The sequence below is a fragment of the Antennarius striatus genome, chromosome 14 (genome assembly GCF_040054535.1).
Source record: "Antennarius striatus isolate MH-2024 chromosome 14, ASM4005453v1, whole genome shotgun sequence".
Classification (NCBI taxonomy): domain Eukaryota; kingdom Metazoa; phylum Chordata; class Actinopteri; order Lophiiformes; family Antennariidae; genus Antennarius; species Antennarius striatus.
In genome coordinates this window covers 7,541,064-7,568,238 of record NC_090789.1, presented here as the reverse complement: position 1 = coordinate 7,568,238, position 27,175 = coordinate 7,541,064, and the positions used below count along the sequence as shown (strand labels likewise).

Sequence of the window (27,175 nt, the reverse complement as noted above, 5' to 3'; positions counted from 1 at the left end):
AGTCATGGTACACCTTCCTCTCCATGAATCTAGCGGAAGCCCTTGATAACCTGTTCCTTCTGCCAAACCCTGGCAGTGTACCTACTGCAGCTGTAGCTTTGACCCTTCACTTCTGTAGTATCTCTATAATGCATTGCTTTACTGTATTTAAAAAAAACATTTTCCTTGATTGTGTGATAGCTTGTTGAATTTTCCACAGACCAACAGAAATCAACAACTCTGGATGTTACCAGAAAACCTCCTAGAGGTCGGTGTGCGCGTTTCTCATTATAGGTTAAATTTACAGTATATTACTAAATGCAGGTTATTAGCCCCAAAGTCAACAGAACAGGTAGCAAAAACTAATGTGTGAAAGATTCGTTGGCAGTGACTTGGTTGGTCCAACCAAATTCAGCATCTTTTTTTCTTCACTGTAAATGCAATGACTGTTAGACATACACTATATTGCCACAAGTATTCTCTCACCTGCCTTGACTTGCATATGGACTAACTGACATACCATTCCTAATCCATAGGGCTTGGTGATGTCAGCCCACCCCTTGCAGCTACAACACCTTCCACTCTTCTGGGAAGGCTGACCACAAGGTTTACAAGTGTGTTTATGGGAATTTTTGACCATTCTTCGAGAAGTACATTTGTGAGGTCACACACTGATGTTGGAAGAGATGGCCTCGCCTCTTAGTCTCTGCTGTAACACATTCCGAAGATGTTCTCTCGGGTTGAGGTCAAGACTGATCAGGCCAGTCAAGTTCATCCACACCAGACTCAGTCATCCATGTCTTTATGAATCTTGCTTGCAAAGTCCTTTTGGAAGAGGAAGGGGTCAGCTCCAAACTGTTCCCACAAGGTTGGGAGCATAGAGTTGTCCAAAGTCTCTCAGTATCCTGACAAACAGGACCCGCCCGCCCCGCATTTACAAGTGGCACAATGCAGTCAGACAAGTATCGACCCATTCTTTAACAAATCTTTGTAACAGCAGTCTAAATGCTTGATTTTATACACCTGTGGCTATGGAAGAGATTGGAACACCTGATTCTGAGTATTTGGATGGGTGAGCGAACACTTTTGGCAATACAGTGCATTTCTCTCACCCGATTTCATGCATAGGTTTGAGTCATGATAGACTTTGAACAGCAGAGGGGGCATTTTCAAACGTTTAAGGGATTTTCCTGCTGGAATCAAATCCATTGGTGATTCACACCCACCGCTCCTTCTTTACTAAGAACACTTCCATAACCACACAGACTTGCAAGTCCACTTATGAGACATGACAAATCCAAATATAACACACACACATTCTTTTTAATTCAATTTATTTATTTTTAAAGAACCAATATGAAATGGGGATGTTTTCAAAATGGGTGCAATAAAAAAAAAAACAACTGACCATTTTCATTCCTTTCTGCATCATCTCTCAAACTGCATGTTCAGCTCTGTGTACAAGAGTTTAAATATGCATAATTAGGGAGGTCCTATTGTAGCCCATTTAAAGAATGAAAACAGGAGTAGTACCTGTTGTAGTACTTAAACATTTTCCTGTTTAATGCCTGGAAGAGTGTCTTAAGTGTACGTGTGCATGTACATATGATGCTCAGCAGGGTTTGGTGGGCTTATTGCACTCCAACAAGTTTTGAAAAAAAAAAAAGAAGACATGGCTCTCAAGGGATTAAACAAGCAACAAAACTATTGGATAACAAAGTGTCCTTTCTCCTCCTGAACTGTCACACATACCATAACTTGTGAATAAATATCGCAGACATTTAAACTCTGTGAACCCCTTAACAGAAAGTGACTTCTAACAAGTGTGGGGTAAAAGGAAAATAGTACTGCATTTTCAGGTGACATTATCTGAGCTTTTGTGCAACACAACCCCAATAACAAACTGGACAGTCACAATTCATATTATGTTTTAAGTCTATAAAAATGCACATTATGGCCCAATTGTGATATTGATCATTTGTGGAAAATAAAATCATATTTTTAACATGTTATCTTCTCATCACTTGCGTGAACGTTCAAATTTTAACCCCCAAATTACAAATAAAACATGAAGAAAAAACAGGATGGACTCGAGTTGACAAAATTCTGGCCCATGGTTGAACAGTTTAACTGGGAGGTGGGCCTGTCTGTGTGCTATGACCTTCCATTCATTGGTTCAGCTGGTGGATCCCCAGATCTGGATTCATTCATTCAAACGCTCTCTTGCTCTCTGATCAGTTAGTCATGACTCAGTGTTAACAAATCATCACAATAATTACGATAGCACTCTTCATTTTTTTCTCCCCTTTTTGGAAGATTCCCCACTAGATGCACATAAGAAAGATGCATTGGCAAGCAGCCTACTGCACACAGCAGTGGGCGCCGTTGGTATTCTTGAACCGCAGACGCATTTTGGGTCTGTATTTCTCGAGGTAAAGAAGCTGTTTGGAGTTGAAGGCTCCACGTCTCTTCCTGTGAAAAAGAGAGGGGAGGAACAAAAGATCAATTTAAAACAGATTTCCGCACAGGTGAGCAACAAGCAAAGATAAACAATTCACCATTTTGTTTAACCCGAGATGCTTTGAATGTCCCTGTCTCTTTGTTGTAAAACTTTATGTCGGATTTTAACTCATTAAGTCCCTAAGCGACGTATGCTCAACATCCTGGTATCATGACCATGTGACAGTCATGTGTCTGACAGAAAGTGATCTCTCCAAAATAGTAATAAAACAATAATACCATAATAATAAAACCTATAACAATAAAACGTATCGTTCTGAAAAAAAACTTCAGAAATGTGTTCTCTATGGTCCACTTGGTCTGTGATATAACCAACATAATTTTACTGTAAGGATACATGGTTGTGGGTTCTCTAGGGCTAATGTACTTCTCGCTTTTTAAGAGATCAAGATATAAACACCATTCTCATGTTTGTGGTTAGTTTAGCTCTGTCCAAGGCAAAAAAAACCCCTCCATTGTCCAGTACCTCTATAGATCAATTATTAACATGCAATATCTTGTTTGTTCAATTTGATATTTTATGGGGGTTTGTGTGTAATTTCCTGACTGAAAGCAGTAGCGTTTTTGTTGTAGCCTGCCAGGAAGCCTAAAAATTAAAAATAAAGGGAAAAAGAAAAGCAAACCTATATGAAAACTACTTTGTTTCTGGTCGCAGCATTGGATTATAAATTCAGCACCAATTATGAGACACAAATAACATCAAGGATTTTACTCCAAAACATTTAACCTCAATCACAGTTTACCTAATAACCATAAATAAAGATATCAAAGACCGCTACTGTTTGATTTTCATCTCACCTCTATTTACACACCTTGAATTTAGTGATTAAAGTCTTTATTAAAAACTACTTCATTTCAAAATGTAGGGAAGGTACTTACTGCCTTATGAACTGCACAGCATCCTCATACTTCATCCCGATCTCAATGAGGGCTAAGGCAACCAGGACTGGAGCGCTGAGAGGCGAAGAAATCCAGTGGACCAGTTCAAAGAGACAGTCGAGAAAAAAACAGAACAGAAGATTAAATTAAATGCCATGGTTAACATGGTTCCATTGTCATACAGCTGGCGGAAAAGGAGGGGTGGGGCGTGGGGCTTAAACCTGGGAAATAAGTGTGGGAAATCAACAGGGGGTGTAAAGGTTCACTGTATTCCTGCTGGGACACTGTGTGCACACCCATAGACACACAGAACTATGTTGACTTACAGTTGGATAGTCTCCTTTCTCACCAGGGAATAAAAATAAATAAATATATGAACTTTCTCTAACTATTGTCTGATGTAATATTAGTGATCACAGACCAGATCTTCTACTCAGTAATGTCCAAGCATGACAGAATTTGAGAAGAGATGGAATGAAGGATAATTAAAATAAATGTGCAATAGTGTGGATGGGGAGGAACATGGTTTCAGATGAGGCACGTAGCAGGAGCCGACCTTAAAGTTCCTCTGAGAAAGTGTTGACTGGTACAGAGCAAGTTTGAATGTTAAGTTAGGGGTAACCCGAATGACGTCAGTTTTGAGAAGAGATGTATTCGGAGAATGCATGTCAAACCAGTTCTGGCAAGAGCACAATCTCTGGAACCGCAACGTAGAACACCGGATGTCATTAGGTAATCATTGTCTTAAATTGCATTAGTAATCAGGAATGACATTGTCACACTCGCCAGCCTACGTCATGGGCTTCTGCCTTCTTTGGATTCATACTTGTGGTTATTCTGCTGGAGTCCCCTTCAAGTCACATGAATGTGACTGCATCTCTGCACGGCACTGGCACAATCTCCTGACCAACAGTTAGATCAAATGCTAATTCAATTGCCGTCCCCATTATCCAAGTCCACAGAGGCAACAACAGGCTGTTGTCACTGATGATAGATGATCTACCCAGCTCATTGTCTATTTACAGAAGCTCCAACAGAAGTAAAAGAAGTAGACAACTATCGCTTAATAAATCAATCACCACGGCATGTTCAAGATGGCACATTGAAGAATGAAAACAGATGAACTAGAAAAGAGTGGCATATTCAGTTCCACTGCAAACCAAAGCTGCCTGACGACAATCGAAAGAGAAACTGTGGAAGGAAGGCAAGGGGGGAGAGGGAAGTAAAAAAGTATATAGAGTAAATCAGACACCTGTAGACATTGATTTGTGAGTTCTAGCACTTACTGGTGACCTACATCTCTTTGCAGCCACTTCAATACAGTAGATATCCATTAGGCAGGCAATACTACTGGATTATTAGGAAGTAACAAATATGAAATTGATATTTAATTCAAATGATAGGTTTGTGTTGTTGCCTTCAGAAGATATACTGTATAATAAATCAGATATATCTATATGGTACATTTGATTTGATTAAAAGAGCAACTTATTGTACTACATCAATAAAAATAAAAATGAAAACAAAAGGCTTCTGTCTTACAGGTCAGGCAGTGGTTCAAGTCTCCCTCCATGCCAACCAGAACTGACTTGAGAAATAGTTGCAACTATATAGAGCCTAATGTGTTCAGCCACTCACCGGCCAAGCCCTGCCACACAGTGCACAGCAATGCAGCAGCCAGGTTCCTCTCGAAACTTGGTGTTGACCAGCTTGAGCCACTCATCCACAATCTGAGTGGGAGGAGGGTCACCATCATCAAAGGGCCAATCCTTCAAATTGACAAAGGAAGAGAGCACATTCATGTTGGAATGGCTGAAGAGAGGAAAAAAAAGGAAGGATGCCACATGTGTCCCTTTGTGTCAACACTTACCACAACCTGTATTCCCTCCTTCTCTACTGGAGCTTTATCGTAGGTAGCATCACAAACTCTAACCAGTGTGTTCACATGAAACTTCTTCAGCTCCTGGCAGACAAAGAGGTTTTTTTTTGACACAGGACATGCGAAACACCACTTTAATTACCAAAACAGACAGATGTGAGCATACCTCGGTGAACTTGTTAAGCGTGGCATTGGTGGGATTGTGGGTGATGAGGAACCTCATGCAATCATAGACAATCTCGACTGCAGCAGGGCGGTTCATGTTGGCGAGACGGCTTAAAAAACAATTACAATACAATACTCTTACAAAACAAAAGCGATTTTTGGCTCAGAAGTCAGCAAAAGACTGCTAGGAGATTTATGGATTCAGGATAGGGTAAAATAAATAAATGTGGGACAACAGTTGGGAGATTGATGGGACAACAAGTGTTCCAACTACGGGATGATGTACACAGAGAAAAGATAACGAAAATGATCAACTACTCCACAGTACTCTGGATGTAAAAATGAATTAACACAGAACAAAACAGAAAAATTAAAAGAATAAAAAAGAAAAAGAAAAAAGATGGAGAGACTATCCAGGAGTCATCCAATCGGTTTACCCCATTCAGGAGAGCTGTTTGTGATGGACTGTTCAAGAAGAAAGTGGAAAGCAAATGTTTTCGTATTGGCTGGGGCAGAGCAGTCAGGCCAAGGGCTACGCAATATCCCGGGGGTTCTCTGGTAGAAGTCAGCAGTTCCTTGTTTGCTGGCAATCAGGGTGGTTTACGGGTGGCGTAGTCCCTTGGGGGGTGGCCAATTCACTTCTCCACGGCGGTGAGGTGCTGTGCTTGGCAGAATTCCCCACTCACACACGCCATATAGGTGCAGCTCAAGTCAACACAGAAATCCTGCGAAAAATAGGAAGATATGAGTGAGATTACGTGGTAATAGACTCAAATAACCTGAAATACCCCCTACATCTGTACACCTACCACTTTATTTGGAGTGCTCGCTAAATTAGTTGCCATCTAGGGTTGCCACAATTAGTCAACTAGTCACAATTCCATTAAGTATTAAAATTATTGACAACTAATTTAATAGTTGACGTAGCAGGGTTTTTTTTAACCTTTGTTTTTCTCTCGAAACTGCTGCTGCACCTTCCACTGCTGCTTCTGCCTTTCCGTTCTTGACAAAACACATCTGAATAGTGGTAATCGGGGTCAGCCATGATGTAACCAGAAGTTATATCAGACAGGCTCTGGTGGTATGGCTTCCCAGCAGAAACAGAGTTCCAATGTGTGGAACCATTTTAAGAAAACAAAAGAGAAAAGTGTGCAATGACTTCCACACCAACACAACTGCAACGCATGAAAAACTGGCCGGAGAACCCGGAGAGAACCCACATAAACACAGGGAGAACATGCAAACTCCGCACAGAGTGGGACTCGAATCTATAACCGCCTTGCTGTGCGGCTACAAAACTAACTGCTTCACAATGTGCGGCTACAAAACCACTGCTTCACAATGCCGCCCCAGTTAGCTGCTAATATTAGCGTAAACAGAGAGCGATTGTTTGTTGCTACAAGCATATTCCGTTAAAGGTTTAATGAACCATCATCTTAATTGTCTTTATTTTTATTAAGCATATACCTTAAACACATCAAGCTGAAAACCAATGATGGTAAGACAAGAGCAGCTTCATGCTGGTGGATAAAGGTGTATGTTTTACACTCAATTTACGCATGATCCAATTAGTTGATAAATCAAAAAAATAATTGATGATTTGTCGACTATCAAAATAATCATTTGTGGCAGCACTAGTGCCATCCCAAAATCAAAACCAAGTGCACTGCCATGTTGTCAAAGAAGAAACCCAGGATAGCCATTTTTTAAACATATTTTAAGAAGCTCAAATCACACTTCTCCATCCTAGATAAAGGAAAACATAAACAACTCTAGCAAACAAGTAATCATAAAAATGAGACGATGTTTGAAGCAGCCAAAAAAAAAAAGTTGCTTCAGACCTGTCTGACAGAAACCATGGTTACGAAACAGGTGTGGTGGTTCCTGTTACCGTCAGAGAGAAGTAAATTTGTCCAGAAGCTTGCTGCTGGACCTTAGCAGAGGTATCATCATTCAGTTCACAGTGTTAACTTCTGGAAAGGGTCCCATTCAAGGAAGACTTCGCATCACAGGAGACTATGGCTGTTTGAGTGTTTCATAACTCAAAGCACCAACACGACTGCTGTTTTCATAGGAACACAGAACGCAAGATTAAAGAGAGAATAAATTAAGACTAACCGGTTGTGGTTTGAAAACACAATGGTTTCATGTCAGAATCAGATAGCCAAGCTGCTTGGTATTTGTCAAATGACAGCTGGTAAAGTTATTCAAATTGGAAAAACATCAGAAAATGCATTTTACCATTATTGAGATGTGAGATGACATTCACTCGGACAGACATGCTGAGCATGACTCAATGTACCTAACAGCTTTAGTTGCCGCTCCTGCTATGTTCCATTTTAAAGTTTAAAGGTCTAGGAAAAATAGTTATTCTTTCAGTATGAAAATGTTACTGTATGGGTCAATTTGACCCAGCAGCCAGGACTATTTATTTCTTTGGAACTGTGAGACATATTTCACTCCAATCTCTCCCATACACACTCAAATGCACGCACACACGCGTGCAAGTGTTATGACTTGACGGGAACCATTTTGACAGGAACGATTTGTGTTCTCGCGGGAAACTCCACCCACATTCAGTGGACACTGAACAGTGGAGGGGCAAAACATAAGATTCTCTGCATGGGAGTCCTACCAACATTACACTCTCTCAGGCTGACATTTACAAAATGAGGAGTAGAAGCAAAAAGGTAAGAGTAGAACTTTATTGATCCCTTAAGGAGGTTCCTTCAGGGATATTAATTTCTCCGTCGGACTACACACAGCACAGTGAGTACACAACAACACACAAAAAGCACACAAAAAGCACCAGCACATAGAAAGTAGTACCAACACCAGATAGACAGAGTAATAAATAACCCAGGTGACAGTCCAGGAGGTTGTGGAACTCATCTTTGATCATGACGGTGAAATGTAGGATGTATATGACGATCAAAACTATCTTGAGCTAAATCCTGAGTAATGATTCTGATTTTGAACCAGATGAGGGAATTGATATTACTATTCCTCTAACCAGTCAAAACTGTCTGCAGAAAACATAATAAAGACAGTGCTAGGGCCCACTAGGATGGCAGTGACATGTCTGACAGACATCAAGTCAGCTTTTGAGCTGGTCAAGCCTAATTCAATACAGAAAATCATCAGAAATGAGAAATGAGTAATCTAGAGGTGAGGCATGTTTTGGGGAGGAAGTGGAAGGAGCTGGACAAAACACATTTAGATGCATATCTGGGGCTCCTCATCCACGCTGGGGTCTATAAGTCAAGGGACAAATTGACAGCCAGTGGGATACAGGCAGGGCTATATTTTGGGCCACAGTGAAAGATCCAGGAGAGGACTGCACCTAGTACACCAGTGCGTGAGGTCAGTGTGTGTGTGTGCGTGTGTGGGTCCGTGTGTGTGGGTGTATAAGTGTATGAGAGTGCATTGTGTTTGTCTTGGGATCAGCAAAAGGACACCATAGTAAAGGAATCATGCTCATCTTGCTTCTCGGTTACTTTTAGGGGAATAGTAACCGAGAAGCCACGTCTGCAGGCCATGTGCTGATGTGTAGACAAGCATGACCTGTGTGAAATGTGCCAAATGCACTTGTACAAAGCACAGTGTGGTGACATGTCACTCATGAGCTCTGTAGATGAACAGACAGACGGACAATACACACAGACATACATGCAAACACACCTTGGTCATATTGCTATTGCTTGTTAGTTTTTTTCATCTCTGGTTCATAAACATGTATGTAAATCTAACTGCTATGTTTCTATGTTAAATGTTCAATGTAAGACTTGTGTTTTATATGTTGGTCTTTCAAAAGTGATAATATGGTAAAACAATAAGAAAAGTTGTATTCTTTATTATCCTAATTGAACTATTACCTGAGAGACGTAAGAAAAAACATGGCACTACATATTGATAGAATAGTTAGTAATGTAGTAATAATATATAAACAATACTTGTCGAAAACCTTTTTTTTTTTTAAAAATCCTACATCTTTTGGTTAAATGAACATGCACTAGGTCAAACTGCCCCACAACATCAATGTCGTTTGTGACAGATCAACATCGCAGGAGGGCTAAGACTTTCCTGAGAACAAACTACACATTTGGTTTAGAGTGCACTGCATGGAGCACACCAACACACACAAGCACACGCGCACACACACACAGAACAGGTAACACCTGTCTTTAACTTGTCCGGGGGCAGTAAGTCACACTGTGCCAAGTCCTTGACAGTCTAAATCCAGCCGCCACAAACTGGCTAGAACAGTCTCAGTAACGTAAGAGGAAGGGAGAGCTGTTATCACCACACTGACTACGTACACAAAGTAGGTGGAGGGATGTGGAGAGGTAGGGCTTGGACTTCAGCCTCATGTCACAGCCAGTAGTCACAAGGTGAGGATTGCAGCATGGTCAATGCTTCAAACAGCTCTGGAATTACAGTTCCACCCTCCCCTCCTTTCACTTCTTAGACACCGACACAAGACGCTCTGTACTCTGACTCACTCTCCATTTTTATTTCACCCAGTCACAACTCACTCAGAAACTTTGATGTAGCACATTTTATTTCATCTCTCAACAGCTTGCCTTCTTGCGACCACTAGTCTTTCAGTTAAAAGCCAGCGACAGAAAAGGTCAAAGAAATACACATTAACACTTTGTAAAAATTTATTTCCTCCCATTTATCTTTTACTTTTGGCAACAGTCACAAGGACACTAAAAACTGCCTTGACTTTTTCCTTGTTTGATGGCCAGGATCCTCAGTGATACCTTTAATTACTGCCTCTCAGCAGCACTGAACGCTGCAAGTAGACGGCTAGAGTTTGGAAAGGGGGTAACCTGACTTTAAAGGCTTGTGTGCTTCTAATCCTTCAAAAGTGAAATGATTGGGCAAACCAGGAAAGCCGGCAAAATCCTGAAGAACAAAAGAGTCCACAGACACAGTAAAGACAGCACAATGGTAAAAGATGATAAAAGATGAAAAGCACCTGGAATGTAGATGGGTGCCCAGATGTGCAAAGAGACTCCATTTGTTCTGTTAATTCCTTGTAGGAAACAGCAGAGTTGTCAAGAGACAAAGAGACATGCTAAAACACTATGAAACAGTCAACCAACTAACCTGGGCCTCAGTCATGAGTCAGCTGTCAACCATGAAGTCCTGAACATGCAAATCATATTGAAATCCACAAGCTGGTTCTGCAGTTGCACAGATGAAGGAAGAACAGCAGCTAACACACTTATACACTGCCTATGTTTGCAGAGACTAAACCACGTTTAACCACACAGGAAAGACAAACTGCATCTAAAAACACTCAAACTGTAGAATGAAAATGACATAGTTTGCCTAAAAATGTTAAAATTGGTTATTTGCAAAAAGAATCCTGTGATTCATACCTTTATAATCTAGGTGTGGATAGAATTCGTTGGATTCAAATTGTGTCACGTCCAAATTAGTGATCCCTTAGATGAAGACAATTTTCAACTATTTTGTCTTTAAATCTTATTAAATTAGCCAGACGTCAAAAGCTTTACCTACAGATAATAATCCCTTTGTGATGTTCATTACACAATAGTATCCTTTATCCACTCTTAAACATATCACCATGGAAACAAAAAATACAAAATTTTTAGAAAAAAACTTGAATAGCAAAAGTCACTTCCATACTTGCTGGTTCTGTGTTTTTGTGAGAAAATAAGTGAATCATTGGGGTGCAGTGATACCAGGTCTCTTGGCTTGTGTTTTTCTGGTACAGTTGCCTCTTGCGTTTGTGTGTTTAAGTACAATATATACTAAACTGGGATAAAGGTCACTAAGCAGATGCAGAGGCCCACATAGCAGTCTAGAGAAAACTCCCTTGTGCAGTGTTCTTCATCACGTGGTCTACTACAGATGAAGCAGTGCTAGAGAATGGAAAGAGGGAAAAAAGGGACCTTTTACACTAGGGAGGAGCGGTGCACACCGATAAGGACTGAGGAATCTCAAAACAAAAAAGGCCATGCAAACCTAAACAGGTGATTACGTAGCAAAAAAGAATGGGAATCAGGGCATGGGTTTCCTGCAACTGCTAACTCATCATTTTCAGTCTGTCGAAATGTTTGACAACTGAAATATTTGACAATGACAATTTCACTGCCGTGATATTCCTTAACTGTTGTATATGTCATGGGTACGTTTTGTTGACACAATAGTTGGTTGAGTGTCAACCATCTGGTCAATGTCATAACTTCTGCTTCACCAGTACTCCACATACACTGTACACCAAGATATAAACATGGTGACAGTCAAAAGTTGACTTGGGCAAAACATTTTGCTACAAGGAAGAGAGGCAGACTCTAAAATTAGACCAAAATAAACCCACACTTGCACACAAGCAAATGAGCCAAAGTGTCTGGACACTAAATGTACAGACTGGAGAGGGCAATGTGGAAAAAAATACGAGATTCACACAAAATGCGGAATTTCTGAGTCCACCTTTGTCTCCCCTTGTGAAAGATGTTAGTGTTACACGCAATCCTGTCTAGTGGTCTGAGGTCCAGCCTAAGACTCGCTGATGTTTTGTCTTGATTCAGAATGGACCTGACTTGACTATTGCCTACATCAAAAAAGTTGAACAACCAGTATGCTGTGTGGTAGCTGAGTCACAGAACGGCAGGAGCTCCTGTCATCAATGGCATGGAAGACAGTAAGGGGAAGGCCATGTGAGGGCATGATAGAGGTAAACGATCCAAAAATCTTGCCTCACACCTGCTTGTGACATCCAATGCAAACACATCTCCTCTGAGAGTCCCATTTACAGTGGCCTTTGTGAATACCAAATAGAAGATAACTGATCTGTTTAGAAAAGTCAAAGACAGCAAAGAACAAGGAACAGTAACTCTGGACAATGTGAAGGGAAATCTTGGCTGGACATAACAATGGATAAGAAAATTTCAACAACTGAGAAAGCAGAATTAACTAGAACCAATGCAGTCACAGCCTGCAACATCCGCAACACCCCTGAATTCAAAATTTCATCCTGACCTACTACTTCTTTTCCCTTCAGGGGTCGCCACAGCAAACTAGTTGCCTCCATTTATCCATGTCTTCTACATCCTCTTTTCTCACACCAACTACCTTCATGTCCTCTGACCTACTTACATAGGTCAAAGCTAGTGCTCTGACCTACTGGCATTGATGAAAGCACTAGCTTTGATCTATAGTCTTAATCACACTGACCTCCCTAGTCTTTCTATCCTAGCCGGTTTCTGAGTGTACAAAAGTTGAAATTTGACCGTGACCTAATATTCTCAAGGTCAAGGTCATCATTTCCTTTGCATCCCCTTTGCCGCCCGAGTAATCTGCTTTTTGTTTCAACTTTTTATCTGCAACAATTGCGAAGATATTTGGTGGACATACTAACGGACGAACGGACAAGCACACAGACACTGACAATTACAAAACATCTACTTCGCGGGATGTAAAAACCCAAAAAAGTCAAGAGGTTGGTAAACTATGGAAGCTAAAAACAGAAGTTCACACCTAGTCCAGATGCTTCCTCGCAACGTCATTACTGTTGTGGACAGTATAAGCAGCCATCAACAGAAATTTGTGTTGCAGCCAGACTGTTTATTCATACAAATATGATTCATTCATTTCAAATAAGTGCTGGGACTGGAGGTAGGTGTGGGAACTACCGGTAACTGACAGAAATTAGGCCATCCTACAAAATCGGCCTCCCTTTAGGGTTTTCAGGCCTCTCCAAGAACTACAAGGTTTTATTTGGGATTTAAACAGGTGTTTGCAGACAATCGTACATTCGGTCAAGTAAAAGTTGGTGTAAAATTTGGGAGAGTTTCAGAAAAGTCTCTAGTACACATCAAAAGGGTGTTAAGGGTGGTCACTCGTCAAGAATGGTTACAGCACCATGCAATAATCACTACAATGAGGTAATGTCTCAACGTGTGATTCTATGGCCAAAACCTACAGCGCATATCAGGTAAAGACCTGCACTGCTCGAAAAAACAAAATCATTGTATTGTGACGGTACAGCTCAAACACACACACACACACACACACACACACACACACACACACACACACACACACACACACACACACACAGTTTACAAGTGTAAAGTAGTTGACATACTCTTGTGCAATAAATACTTGTTCTGTAATCAAATCCAAGGGTCGCTTGCAAATGAAAACATCCTTCACCAACATTTCCCGAGCACACATTGGTTAGAAATTAACGTATTTGGATAGTAAGTCTGAAAATTGTCTTTGTGCAACATCTGAAACCCTTAAAGAGAATTTCATTGTCAATAGAAACACAAGCCTGCTATTGATTGAATAATGTCAATGGAGTGCTGTGACAAGTCACCACAACTTTCAGCAAACAATAAACACACAAAAGTTAATACGGACAGGTCTCAGTTACCATTAACAAAGCTCGTAAAAGCTAAAAGGGAGCCAAGCAAGCAAGACACAAACAAAAAAGCATAATCTGCTAAATGGGTTAAACTTACTAGTTTATCTCATGTAACAACCAAGACATAAAAATACACTGGCATGTCAGGACAAGGTGGCATTGAGATATGAAGACAAGTATGCAAACCTGAACTTCAACAGAAAACTTAATTTGATTCCATACCTCCCACATGTTGCACACTTCTGAGGTTTGCAAATGTCAGCCGCCTGCTGAAAGGGACACATCAAGTTAGGAGATTCTGTGTGACTTCCCACTATGCTGATAGGATTGTTTAGTTAGCTCATTGGATTTCTTTGAATGTAGGTCTAGATCACCGTTCTATCATCAAAACCTGTCTGAGAACAGTGAACTTACTTCACCCACCGTGAGATAGAAATGGGTTGGTGCCACCAACACCACACAAAATGTAATCCCTTGCGCATTAGCGCATCAACAGTCGCCACTTCACCCTACAATGGATTTTTGGTAGGCGTTCACATGATACTGTATGCACATTCTATTGGCTGACAGCAACCGGAAGTGCACTACGTTCCGTGAGTCTCGGACTTGCGTGGGACACAAAAGGGCTATAAACAGTTAATAAGAGTGTGGGAAAAAGTAATGCAGATAGAAGGTGGTTTAATATCAGTATGGGGAGGGTTCATAAACTTTTAAATTACCGTAAGTAGTAAGATAAATAGTTTGGCGCTATATTGCGGAATTAGTTAATTGTGTGTGGTACCTGGAATGCATTAATCGCGAGTAACGAGGGTGCACTTTAATCATGTGACACCATTTATACAGAACAGTGTTACATTCGAAGAAGTACACATAAGATGCATTTCACAGTCAATACGGGAAGGACTCGCTCATGGGAGGCTCTTCACATGAACCCTTCCTTCATTTTACCATTTAAGTGTGCAAGAACAGACTCTAAAACTGCGTACTGCAGAGATTGGTAATCCTAGCAAGTAAGTAAGAGTGGCTCCACCTCCAAAACCAAGCAGTTTAGGTGAATTGATTACTCTAAATTGTCTTCCTGAATGGGTGCGTGTGTGTGACTTGTCTTTTGTGCTGCTCCTCGATTTGCTGTCGACACATCTGTGGGCGTACCCACCGTCTCACCCGTAGCATGCTCGGATAGGCCCCAGCAACGCCCTTGATCCGCAAACCAATAACCTCAAGTGAATTGTATTATTTTGATTATGAGAACTATTTTTGTCGACTGCAAACTGTTCATAAAACTGTTTATGCAGTTCATGTTATTTTCAGAATCAAACAATTGAATCATCTGCGGTACACTGGCGTCGTGCCCAGAGTGTCCCCAGCCTCACGCCCTATGCCGCCGAGGCTTCGGCTCCCCATGACCCGCTGCGGTGGATATAGCGGTGGTAATCTGAAGATGACTGACTGAAAATTGAATCATACAATTATCATATATATTATATATATACATATATACATATATACACATATATATACATATATACATATATATATATATATATATATATATATACATATATATACGTGTGTATATATATATACATATATATATATATATATACATACAGTAATCCCTTGTTTTTCGCGGGGGTTATGTTCCAAAAAGAACCTGTGATAACCAAATCCGCGAAGTAGAAACCTTTTTTTTTTTTTACAATTCTCACTCTCTCATCTCACTCTCATTCATAGCTTTTTTTTTCTTTTTTTGTTAACTGTATTAAACCCCAAAGGGAAATCAGAAGTCAACTCTACACACAGGTTAGTAGTTGCATGCATCTACAGTGGTATGAAAAAGTTTGAGCACCCCTGATCATTTTCAAGATTTTCCTTTATAAATCACTGGTTGTTTGGATGAAAAATTTCAGTCAAATATGTCATATCGCTGACAAGCAGAGTAATATTCAAGAAGTGAAATTAAGTTTATAGGATTTTGAGAAAGTCTGCAATAATTTTTGAAACAAAAGTAGGCCAGTGCATAAATTTTAGCACTCTTGTTTTTTATTGATTTGAATACCTTTAGCACTAATTATTGGTACACAAAATTTGTTTAGTTAGCTCATTGACCCTTGACCTAAATACAAAGGTGAAGCCAATCATGAGAAAGGGTATTTACAGTGGCCAGTTGTAAGTTGTTGTCCTCTTTGCATTTACTATGAAGAGTGCCAACAGGGGAACCTCAAAACAACTCTCAAAGGAGCTGAAAACAAAGATTGTTCAACATCATGGTTTAGGGAAAGGGTGCAAAAAGCTATCTCAAAGAGTTCAGCTGTCAGTTTCCACTGTATGGAACGTAGTGAGGGAATGGAAGAACACAGGAACAGTTCTAGTTAAAGCCAGAAGTGGCAAGCCAAAAAAAAAAAGCCAGATAAGAACAAAGTCATCCCACAGATTAGTTCTTAATACCTACCACATCATCTTGCTGCAGATGGTGTCACTGTGCACGGTTCAACACACTTTGCACAAAGGGATGCACTATGGAAGAGCGGTGCAGGAAAAACTTTGTTGGCGCACATGCCACAAACAAAGTCGCTGGAGGTATACTAAAGCACATTTGGACAAGACAGCTTCATTTCGGAATGATGTGCTCTGGACTAATGAAACTAAAATTGAGTTATTTGAACATAACGAGGGGTGGTACGCATGGCAGATGAAGAAAACAGTGTTCCAAAACAAACACTTGCTACCCACAGTAAAATTTGGTGGTGGTTCCATCATGCTGTGGGACTGTGTGTCCAGTGCAGGTACTCGCCATCTTGTTCAGGTTGGAGGTCGCATAGATTCTAATTCTAGTCCGTATCAGCAGATTCTTGCAAGTAATGTTTAAGAATCATAGACAAAGTTGAACCGGGGCTGGATACATCAACAGGATGGCGACCCTAAACACTGTTCAAATTGTACTAAGGCATTCATGTAGAGGAACAAGTACAATGTTCTGGAATAGCCATCTCACTACCGGACCGGAATATTGTCAAAAAATTTTGGTGTGATTTAAAGGTGGCTGACTATGCTGGCGACTATCAAACTAACCGAACTGGAGAAGTGTTGTGAAGACAAATAGTCAAAAATAACCAAACAAAGTCCAGACCCTCATTGGAAGCTATAGAAAGCATTTAGTGGCTGTTATTTCTCCAGAAAGAGGCTCTACTAAATACTGATGTAATTTTTGTGTTGGGGTGCTCCAATTTATGCACCTGCCTACTTTTGTTTAAATAATTATTGCAGTTTTTGTAAATCCTATAAACTCCATTTCCCTTCTCAAACATCACTGCGTTCATCTGCTATATGATATATTTAACTGAAATTGTTGATCCAAGCCACCAGTGATTTATAAAGGAAAATTTGGAAAATTATCAGAGGGGCCCCAACATTTTCATACCACTGTATATAGTGTGTACAAGCCTGTAACACACACACAGACACACACACACACACACACATATATGGATATATATACATATACATATATATATACTGTATATGCATGCGCCTCCAATGAGAACTTGTAAAGGGGACCGCACCTTGCTCAAGTGCACCTCGGCAGTGCTTAGGGAGGTGAACTGACGCCCCCCCTTGCCAGCTCACACTCCGAAGTGACTGGGCGGGAGTGGCAAACGAACCGCCGATCTTGGGCACATTGGACGACCCGCTATACCGCCCACTCTACCGCTGTTTTAAAAGTTTGGAAGGGATTAAAATGATTCGAGTTATTTTCAAAGGGGAAAATTTGTTTGACTTACAAGTTGCTTGACTTAAGAGCTCAGTCACAAAATGAATTAACTCTTATCCCAAGGTACTACTGTATTTGCTTTTATAATCCAGCCAGTCAAGATCAAGAAATTTTAAAAAGAAATTGGAAATGTCATTAAAATGCAGAACAGGTAAGAATATTACGTTAAAGGTGGGAAAAATGTTTAGCGGAGCATTTCTTCTTTCTATATGATCTAGAGGGCTAAATTGCTTATTTCAATACCAAATTTTGTCACTGGTTTGAATATGTTGACTAAATATCACTAATACTGATGACCTGCCAAGAACAGCCCTAATCTTTCCATAGAGAACTTGTTGCTCTACAGTAGCTTCTTGCGTACTTTTCAACACATTTTCTATGAGTAAAAAACAGGACAGAGGAATGACCTTTGGCTACCTTCCCTTTGGACAGAACCAACTACAAGTAGTAATAATAATTGGGACATGAGTCATAACTGGTCATGTCTGTGTTTACCTGTGTCAAGGTGGAACCATGTAAAGACAGTATGACTCACACACATTTGCGGTTGTTCTTGCTCTAAAATATGAAGTTGTTTATTTCAGAGGATTTGTATAAAACACCCCGAAAATGAACAGGCTCCCGTGTACGGATAGAGCTGCTTTTGAAATTGACTCAAGAGCCTCATAACATAGAGTCCTAAATGCAGATGATCCTGTCCTTTGCTCACAGAGTAAAAAGCTTTTAGACTTTGTACTGCCTCCCAAACTTGCAAACATTAGTTTGGTGCTGTACCCATCTTTGCTGACTGCTGCGAGGCGGAAAGATGACAACCCAAATTTTATTTATTTGCTACTCAAAATATTTTATCCTTTAGGTCAGAAGACATTGTCTTTATATCATCCGTCTAACTCAAGCTCTTAGAGGGCAGAAGCTAATCTTCTAACAGAGAACTTGTTGTTCTGGCCTCTAGTGTCCGAGAGAGAATACGTAACCCCCTTTTTCCACGAACAGAGCAACACCCCCTACGCATGCGCTTCCACATGTCAAAGCCCACTTATCACACTGCTTTGCAGCCTCTGAGTGAGCACAGATAAACAGTGTGACGATCAAAGGCCTCTGATAGCGCTTCGAGGAAGGGAAACGGAGGAACATGGACTGCTCCGTCTCTGGAGAGGACTGCCCAGGCCTCAGGACCTCAGAAGGGGGAATGATAATGAAAAAATATATCAAAATAAAACCTTGTCCTGTTCTCCCTGTGGCCTAGTTGCAGTTTCAGTTACACTTTAAAATCAAATTTTGCTATGGACTCTGAATGCAAATCTGTGAAAGACAAACAAAGACACACATAGCGCATACAGTAGTCGATTGTAATTTCAATAAAAACAGAGGTGCAACATGAGAAAACTCCTTTGTTCACAACAGGATCAGTTTTCAAATATAGCTGGACAAATATGGACAAGTGTCAGAATTTTTGTGTTTTCAAAACATAACATACAGCTGTATTGTTACAACAACTATTTCAACATATTCGATAATTATGTGAAGGATTTTTCCTCAAGTCAAAAGCTGATCTTCTGGACGATGCTCATGTGGTTATAAACTGCAAATGCTGGACTATGTTGAGGTGTAATCACATCCTGGAAACTAGTGTTAATAACAATAAGCCAACAATTGACAAGACAGAAGACAATTATTTTATGTTTAACAAATTAACACAACATAAAAGACTGTTTTGTTAAATATTAAGATCAATTGTTTTGTTTATAGGCCCTTAATTTTTGATCTAGCATGAAACTATTGCATGCATTTAAGATCCCATATCAAAAAACAAGTTACTTAAAAATTAACCTGCTTGGTTCATATTTGTTTGAATATTTCCCAAATGTTTCAATGAATCACCACATGCTGCTGAAACTCATCCATTCAGAACAACAATGCCAGATGTCGCAATGAAGTCACAGCTCCTCCTCCTTTTTTCTAAATGCTCACAGTTAAATGTGGATCCTCAAACACACACGCACACACACACACACACACACACACACACACACAAACGCACACACACCACACGCACAAAAACATACAAAAGGCTTTAACTGTGCTTGTTGTGAATCTGTCTATTTGGATGTGTATCATAATTATTTTTGTTCTGACATCTACCCAAATAATCTTCAATCTCCCGCATGTCTATACTGACCCATCTCTGGGCAAACGCTTTGTTAAATCACAACCTTGTGTCACTATACTCAAAAAGGCCCTAGGGCTACATCACCTAGTCAAGATGGATACAAATATATAAAAATGATGGCAGGCCACATGATAAACATTAGTAGAAAGCATAACTGTCATTAAACAAGATTTTGAAGACAGAGCAAACATCTGCACACCTGCAGTTCCGACAAATCAATGGGAACACAGGGCATTCACTTTATGTTGAAGTGTCAAATTTACGGGACTTTAAATTCTTGCAACCGTCGGCCACTTTTGGCTGTGTATAACAGGATATACTAGCTTTACAATCATTTGTGTGGCTAGAATATATAAACTTTGGTTTTCTGTTTCATCTTAGGCTTCCTGGAATTCTTTTTGAGCAAAAAAAGGACAAATTACATAAAATACATGATTTAAGATAATAAGAGCACTGATCAGCTTTTGAGCCTGTCTTTCCATCTGGCACTGATGAATCACTGACATCCCTGGCACATGCACTCAAAGTTCATTTAACTACTAAGACAGAAGGCATAAACTAGTTTGTTTTGAGCATGTTTAGGATGAAAAGCCTGCATTTGGGAAAAAGAAAACCAGAAATTTTCCTAAAATGTTTCTTTTTTAATGTTTCAGAACACAAGGTTGACACTTAGCAACAGGCCAACCAGGACAGGAGAATGTCTGCTCACATTCACGCACCTTTTTTGCCAAGAGGTGCATAATCTCTCTGCAACAACAATTCTTCTGACATTTGGAGATTAACTCAGTCCTCTGACAGCAGCATCAGGGGATGCCTGTTGCCATACCAACAATTATCTCAGCAGTAGCAACGAGTGTTCCTCTAAGGACTTTTGGCATCCCCTGTGAAGTGATCAGAGAACAACAGTCCTCTCTTAAAACACTAACACGGCAAATCCAAATATGTAACTTTAAAAAAAAAAAAAGGATCAGGGTTCGGAGTATAGAAATACTCACATCCACTGACATTTTAACCTAAGAAATCCAACTTCTATACCAGAGACATAAAATACATCATTGATCACCTCATGGTAGCAACTAACTGTATGGCCACATCAGCACAATATTTTGAGGTCAAGTTGTGCAATAATTAGCTGTTTATTACATCCCGCTTCAAAGCGGTGATGTATTGTAATTGTCAGTGTTTGTGTGTTCATCCGTTGTCCGTCCATTAGTATGTCGACCAAATATCTTCACAATCATTGCAGAAAGAAAGATGAAACAACAAGCGTGTTACTCGTGCGGCAAAGGGGATGAAAATGACATGATGACCTTGACCTTGAGAAAAGTAAATCAAGGTCAAATTTCAACATTTGTACACTCAGGAACCGGATAAGATTGAAAGATGAGGGAGAAGACCACAGTGAGTAAGACCATAGATCAAAGCTAGTGCTTTGATCTACCTATGCACTAGCTTTGATCTATGGTCAAAAGACCTACCCTGGAAGTAGGTCAGGGTAAGTCACAGGATGTTGCAGTCTCTGACAGCCTTGTTGATATTGAGAAGAAAGCCACACTCTACTGATCAGAATAATCAGAATAAACACTTATGTTAATTCATGTCTGATAACTCAGCATTTTCAAGACTAGTTGTTTCAATATTAAAACACATTCTGGATTTGACAGCCGCTTCACCACCAAACAACAGTTTTAACACAAAGAGCTGTTTTATTACCTTTATTTCTGGTGAAATAAAGTGGCCATAAATGCAAATCAACAAAAGTCTTATTCCTACCTGTTGCTACAGACCTAAAAAGATGCGTTGCTGCAGCATTTAGAAGAGGTGTCAATGGTTTTAGACACCGGCAGTGCTCCTGCTACTATGTCTTTGCTTTATCCCAGTGCTGTGGCAACAACAGTAAACGAACACTGTGTGGAGCACAGCATGATTCATTAACCAATACACAGGACAAGAAACACACCAAGTGCCCACGGTTACTAATGCATAGTTATATATGGCTTCCCCTTTAATGGTTAAAAAAAAAAACATTGTGGACATATAATCCTAGCTTTTCATTTAAGACTGACTGCAGCACAACAAAACTGCTCTGTAGAAGTGAATTTTAGAAAGTGAACACACAGTAAAACCAAAGTTTGGGTTCCGTTCTCACCACAGTCCAGCATTCAGGGACATAACTAGATTCTAAATTGGCCAAATCTGTTAAGCCAGTCACTGTGGAATGGACCTCTTCAACCCTACCTTTAAACATTTCTTGCCACCCTGTGGTTAGATTGGCTGAAAGCCAGAAAGCTACAACATAGGTGTTCTTCTCCCCCAGTAACAGCCTTGCTAAATGGATTTATGTTATTGTACACTGGGCTTGCTTTTCAGTTACAGTAACCAAGACTAAGAACTTCCCCACTTGTCGCACTGTGTTTATTGCACCTGTAGACAGTACAGTTACCCTTTTCCTCATATAAAATATCCCATAAGCATCCAGATAGATTACTCACAACAACACTTAAAATTTTGATGCCACCATATAAGAGCGCACAGGACCACTTGTTTCAAAACGAAAACATATCCTACACACAATATGATGTTCTTATAATATGGATACGGGTTTTGTTATAATTTCAATAAAAAATACAAGTTCTGCAAGTTATATTGCTCTTGATTGACTGGACCAACAGGTAGCAGGAGTTTGGCTTATAGTGTGGTATCTCATGAGTTAGGGCTGGCTGCTATTTGCAGGCTGAGCTTTAAGTGGACAGAGAGCGGCTGTGCTATTTCTAGACTGGACTGTATATCACGTGTCAATTAGTTATAGTATAAAGCAGGCCACCAGTTATGGGTGACCTGCTTTCACAACAAAACATGCAATGTGAAATCCTAATCTTTGTCTCAATTCGGGGACTGGAACCTTCAAAGAATACATTGGTAGACCAACATGTGTCAAGAATATCACAAGGCCACCCCATTTCAAAAGACTGTATCAACTGGTTCAAATACATGTAGCCTTCTACTTTGGGCTGCAAAGGATGCATGTGTGGATCCTTAACAACCAAAACATATCTCATGATTCAATACACAGCTTCAATGCTTAATTTTTTCACCCCACCAAAACAGGGTGCACCAGTATAGCAAACAACCCCTCAGTCGATGAAGAGTAAAGGAAAAGCAATTATTTACTCCTTATAAAACGTTACACGCTTTCATATGGCTTTTATAACTGCTTTCACTACCTCCCTGAATAAAATTGGAATTTTTCTGTTTCTTTTCTGTTACGTCCTTTATGCATTGCCTCGGGGGGGGGGGGGGTTTCTTTTAGGTAACTGATTAAGACATCTAATGACCTATACAGGCGGTCACTTTGTATTTACTCAGGCAGGAATTTAGAATTAACTTACCTGTTGCACGTTGACTCATCCAGCCATCACGCGCGGATGAGTCAATAAGTAACCGGAGTTCAAAGCTTTTCATTTGTATTAGTTACCCACTAGAATTTATTATCTCAGAGGGGACTGAAACCAGTGGAAGGTCATAAATTGAAAACTGAGAGGCATGGGAATGTGCTGCGGCCTTTAGTGTCACAGCTGCTCTATACAACTTCCTCCCCAAGTATATTTCCTCATATCATTTCATGCAGCATAGTTACATGGTTGGTTGCGTTACCAGACATTGTACAATAATACACCCGAACTAAAACCACGTTAGCGCTTTTTCACATGGAAGGCAGACGAATTTCAGTCAAACAACTAGCTAGCAATAACGACAGTTTCGACAATATAAACGGACATAATATATGATACCGATCGCAGAAAAAATAACATGTCAAACAGTTCGTTGTTATTAAAATGTTATATCACCAAAAAGCTTTTAAAATTAGTCAACTGTGCTGTGGGGAATGATTTGTCACAAAGGGCGGCAGGCAGCTAGCTTAGTCGCCATCTATATCTAACCAAGCTTCTTATTACTGCAGACTTCTGAGATCCAGCGCTATTTTCCAAAAGAAGGCGGAAAATATTCGAAAATATAAACAAATTAATGTTTAAATGAATAAAATGTACAACTGTCAACAACCAAAAACAAAAGCCACGGTTTAGAGCATTAACTGAATCATCAAACTAGATGCTTCCCTACAGAAGTGCTACACTCGATATCCATGAGCTTATTCTTAAGCTTAATGCTACGAGTAACGTAGTTAGCTTAGGCTTTATTCGATGGTATATTTGTTTCAATAGCAACACGACCTTGTACTACATACAATATGGTGAACTTCGAAATTAAAATCTAAGTCCGTGTCCTTACTTTAAGAAAAGTGGTCCTCACGTTAGCCTGATAATGTGTTGCTTCACAGGCTAGGAAATAGCCTAACCGTAGCTAGCACGCTAGCTCAGCCCCGACACTGCATTTCAGAGCAGCATTTTTACAACATTCCATGGTATCTAATAACTCCAGATTTTTGGAATGACTACGTAGACGTTGGGAAGTACGAAAATATTGATGTAAGCATTGATAAAATATCTCTCAGAACAATTTGACACATTGTACGTAACCAATAATACAGCAGTCCATGACTTGCTTTGCGAGCTATCCTAAACATGGCTAACGTTCCATATCACTGGTTCCGTGTACTATTCATGACAAGACAACGACACATATAGCTTAACCTACGTTAGCTCCCTTGTGTTGTCCTAAACGACGGACGATACGTAGCCATAACTCTAACCGGGTATTACTAGATCTGTGTTGTTATAATTATATAGCAACGTATAGTCGAGTGAACTTAAAATAGGTCCGTTATATTCAGTTAGGTTGAAATATACTCACAGACAGCAGGCTGAACATTGAAATCCCGTGACTACCCCAGAGAAAGTGGAGGGAGTGTAGAAACCGCTGCCAGATCGACTTTTTGTTCCTCTTCAATGTGGCAGCTTGAATTCTCGTCGTAGGTCGGGAACTGCTGTCGGGGAGGAGCCTCTTCAGTTTGTCTACACCTTCAGGACCATCGGGAAAACAGAAACTTCCTTGTCTATGTGACAACTCAAAAGAGTGTGGATGAGATGAAAATCTATCCTTTCGGCACCTGAGTTTATATTCTTTGAAGTGGCGCTTGTAAGGAGGTCAATACTAGTGAATAATACCTTATTATTGCGTCACACATGTTTTACATCCATTACAAATAAACAGATTACGAAAACATTAAGTCAATTATTTAGTACTTCACAAATGTACGAGTTTATCAGGTGCCCATGAATGCATTGTGGAAGGTCTGGCGTCAGTACGACGTAAGAAGAATCCGGGTGCACGATGACAGCTCACGATCGTGACGACAGTTCCAGAAAATAACCGCACGGTATCATCCCTTCCCTCACGGACTGACTGACATGTTCATTGTCTTATGCCAATCAGAATGAGGGAAAAGTACACATTTTATTGGCTAGGGTGAGTCTACATTAGTTACATTTATCCAACGTTAGTTTATTACTTATTTATTATTTCCTGTATCCATTTGTATGGTACGTCAATATACTCTATAAGGACTATAAAAAAGGACAATTAAGTCAGACGGGAGGAAAAAACAGTTAATCTAGATTCTAGAATAACACGTAATTCCCCTCCCGAAGTTGTTTTGCAATTCGAATTATGTGAATGTGATTAAATAATGGTCACAAATTAATATGGAAACCAAAGCAAATGTTGGTATTCTTCATTCGGTTTTACTTTGAAGTCAGCTCTTTTTGTTTAAGTTGCATTTTATTGCCACAAAAATATTGCTTATGAAGTAATATCCCCTGGTAAATTAAAGCTGATGAGTGCAGCTCTGGACTGTCATTTAGATGTGTCAAGAACCTTTTTAAATATTGATCTTCAAATGTGTTTTAGAATAACTGTACATCTCCCTCTAGTGTTGATTTCTAGAAGTAAGTGGTTTCGGCTAAATCCAATCTGCACACATTTTGAGACAAGCTCATAGGTTACAGTCATACAAATAATAAGACAAATTGTCTTAAATGTTCCAGTGTTTACATGTGTTCTTTATGATGTCCACACAGAAATACAGTAGACAGAAATGGCAGCAAGACACCAACATAAAAGAAAGTTTTTATTGATGTGGTATCAATACAATCAAGTACTGTAGATTTTGTATAAGGAGACAAAAGTGTGCATGTAATACCCAAATTCTATTGCATAGAGTGAATGTAATAGCCTTTTATGGCAAAAATCCTAAATTGATACAAGGAACATTACACAAACAGAAAATACAAGTTCACAAATAATCCTTCACAAACAACTCTAGAATGCTAACTACATGTTGTAAATGCTTGTAAGTTATCAAAGTTGTTAAATATCTTTTATACTTTTCTAAGCTTCGGTGGTCGGTCGGTTTTGGCATCCCTATTAAATTATCATAAATGTATAAATACATCTTTATTTGTTTCATGTGCAAATGGGAATGGCCATTTGTATTCATTGAAATAAAACAAATATCCCTTAAGAACCGAAGCAATGCTTTTTTATTTTTTTTATTTTTTATTTTTAAGAAAAACGCTTTCAACCGATTCGTGGTTGATGCGGTAAATGGATACTACTGACGCTTGTTAAATGATTTGCAAACATGGAAAGTCTGCAAGCAAGTCACATTGTCTGAAAACATTAGGACAGAGAGATATATCCACATGTGTCTCACATCATTGTTTCATTTGTCTGAAAATAGAAGGCTACAAAAAAGTGTGAGGAGGGGCAACATACAGTACGTAACCAGCCTTAGTCTTCTAGACACATAACAATAATTATATATTGAAATTCTAAGTGTTATTTGACTGAAAGGGCAACATCAAGTGCATTGCTTATATCACATGATAAAATACTGATTAGGCACTACTTTTCTAGAGCAACTTGAAGAGTTGTTAATGTGTAGCAACAGAGTAAAATATATGATTGTTTTGAACGATCACACATCCGTTAAACAGCATACAGCTCAAGTTCAAGATTTGGCACAGTCCTCCTATACTTTGACATTTCATCAAGGTGTAAGGTAGTCTTAAATCTTGACTGAGTTGTTTTCTAAATATATCCAAACTCTTCTTTAACTTCACCCATTAATAAAATATGTTGCGCACTTCACTATAATGTCCTTTTTCATGACCTGGTACAGCACAGAAATTATTGCACACCATTATGCTATCCATTGGATCGATATGCACTATAGTCACGTCAAAATGTTCAATGGTAACCAGATATTAATGTCTAGTATGAATTTTTTTCTTATCTCATTATTTTTTATTTAATTTCAGTTTTCTTTGTCACCCTTCTTTGTTTATTTTATTACATTCATTTTTCACTTATGGTTGTAATTCATTCACATTGCTGCAGAGGCACAATTATTAGACTGTTTGAAATTGTGTGTGTGAAAAACCC

At 39.6% G+C, this 27,175-nt stretch overlaps 1 protein-coding gene across 1 annotated transcript; it reads right to left on the bottom strand.

The window, feature by feature from the left end:
• Positions 1-1,296: 1,296 nt before the first annotated feature.
• Positions 1,297-24,738, bottom strand: ptp4a2b (protein tyrosine phosphatase 4A2b). Its single transcript, XM_068332651.1, has 7 exons — positions 24,584-24,738; positions 5,860-6,147; positions 5,424-5,532; positions 5,249-5,341; positions 5,017-5,147; positions 3,379-3,453; positions 1,297-2,451 (listed from the first exon to the last, which is right to left on the bottom strand). The coding sequence occupies exons 2-7, from the start codon at positions 5,862-5,864 to the stop codon at positions 2,340-2,342; spliced, it is 525 nt and encodes a 174-aa protein (XP_068188752.1). The 5' UTR covers positions 5,865-6,147; positions 24,584-24,738; the 3' UTR covers positions 1,297-2,339.
• Positions 24,739-27,175: the final 2,437 nt, after the last annotated feature.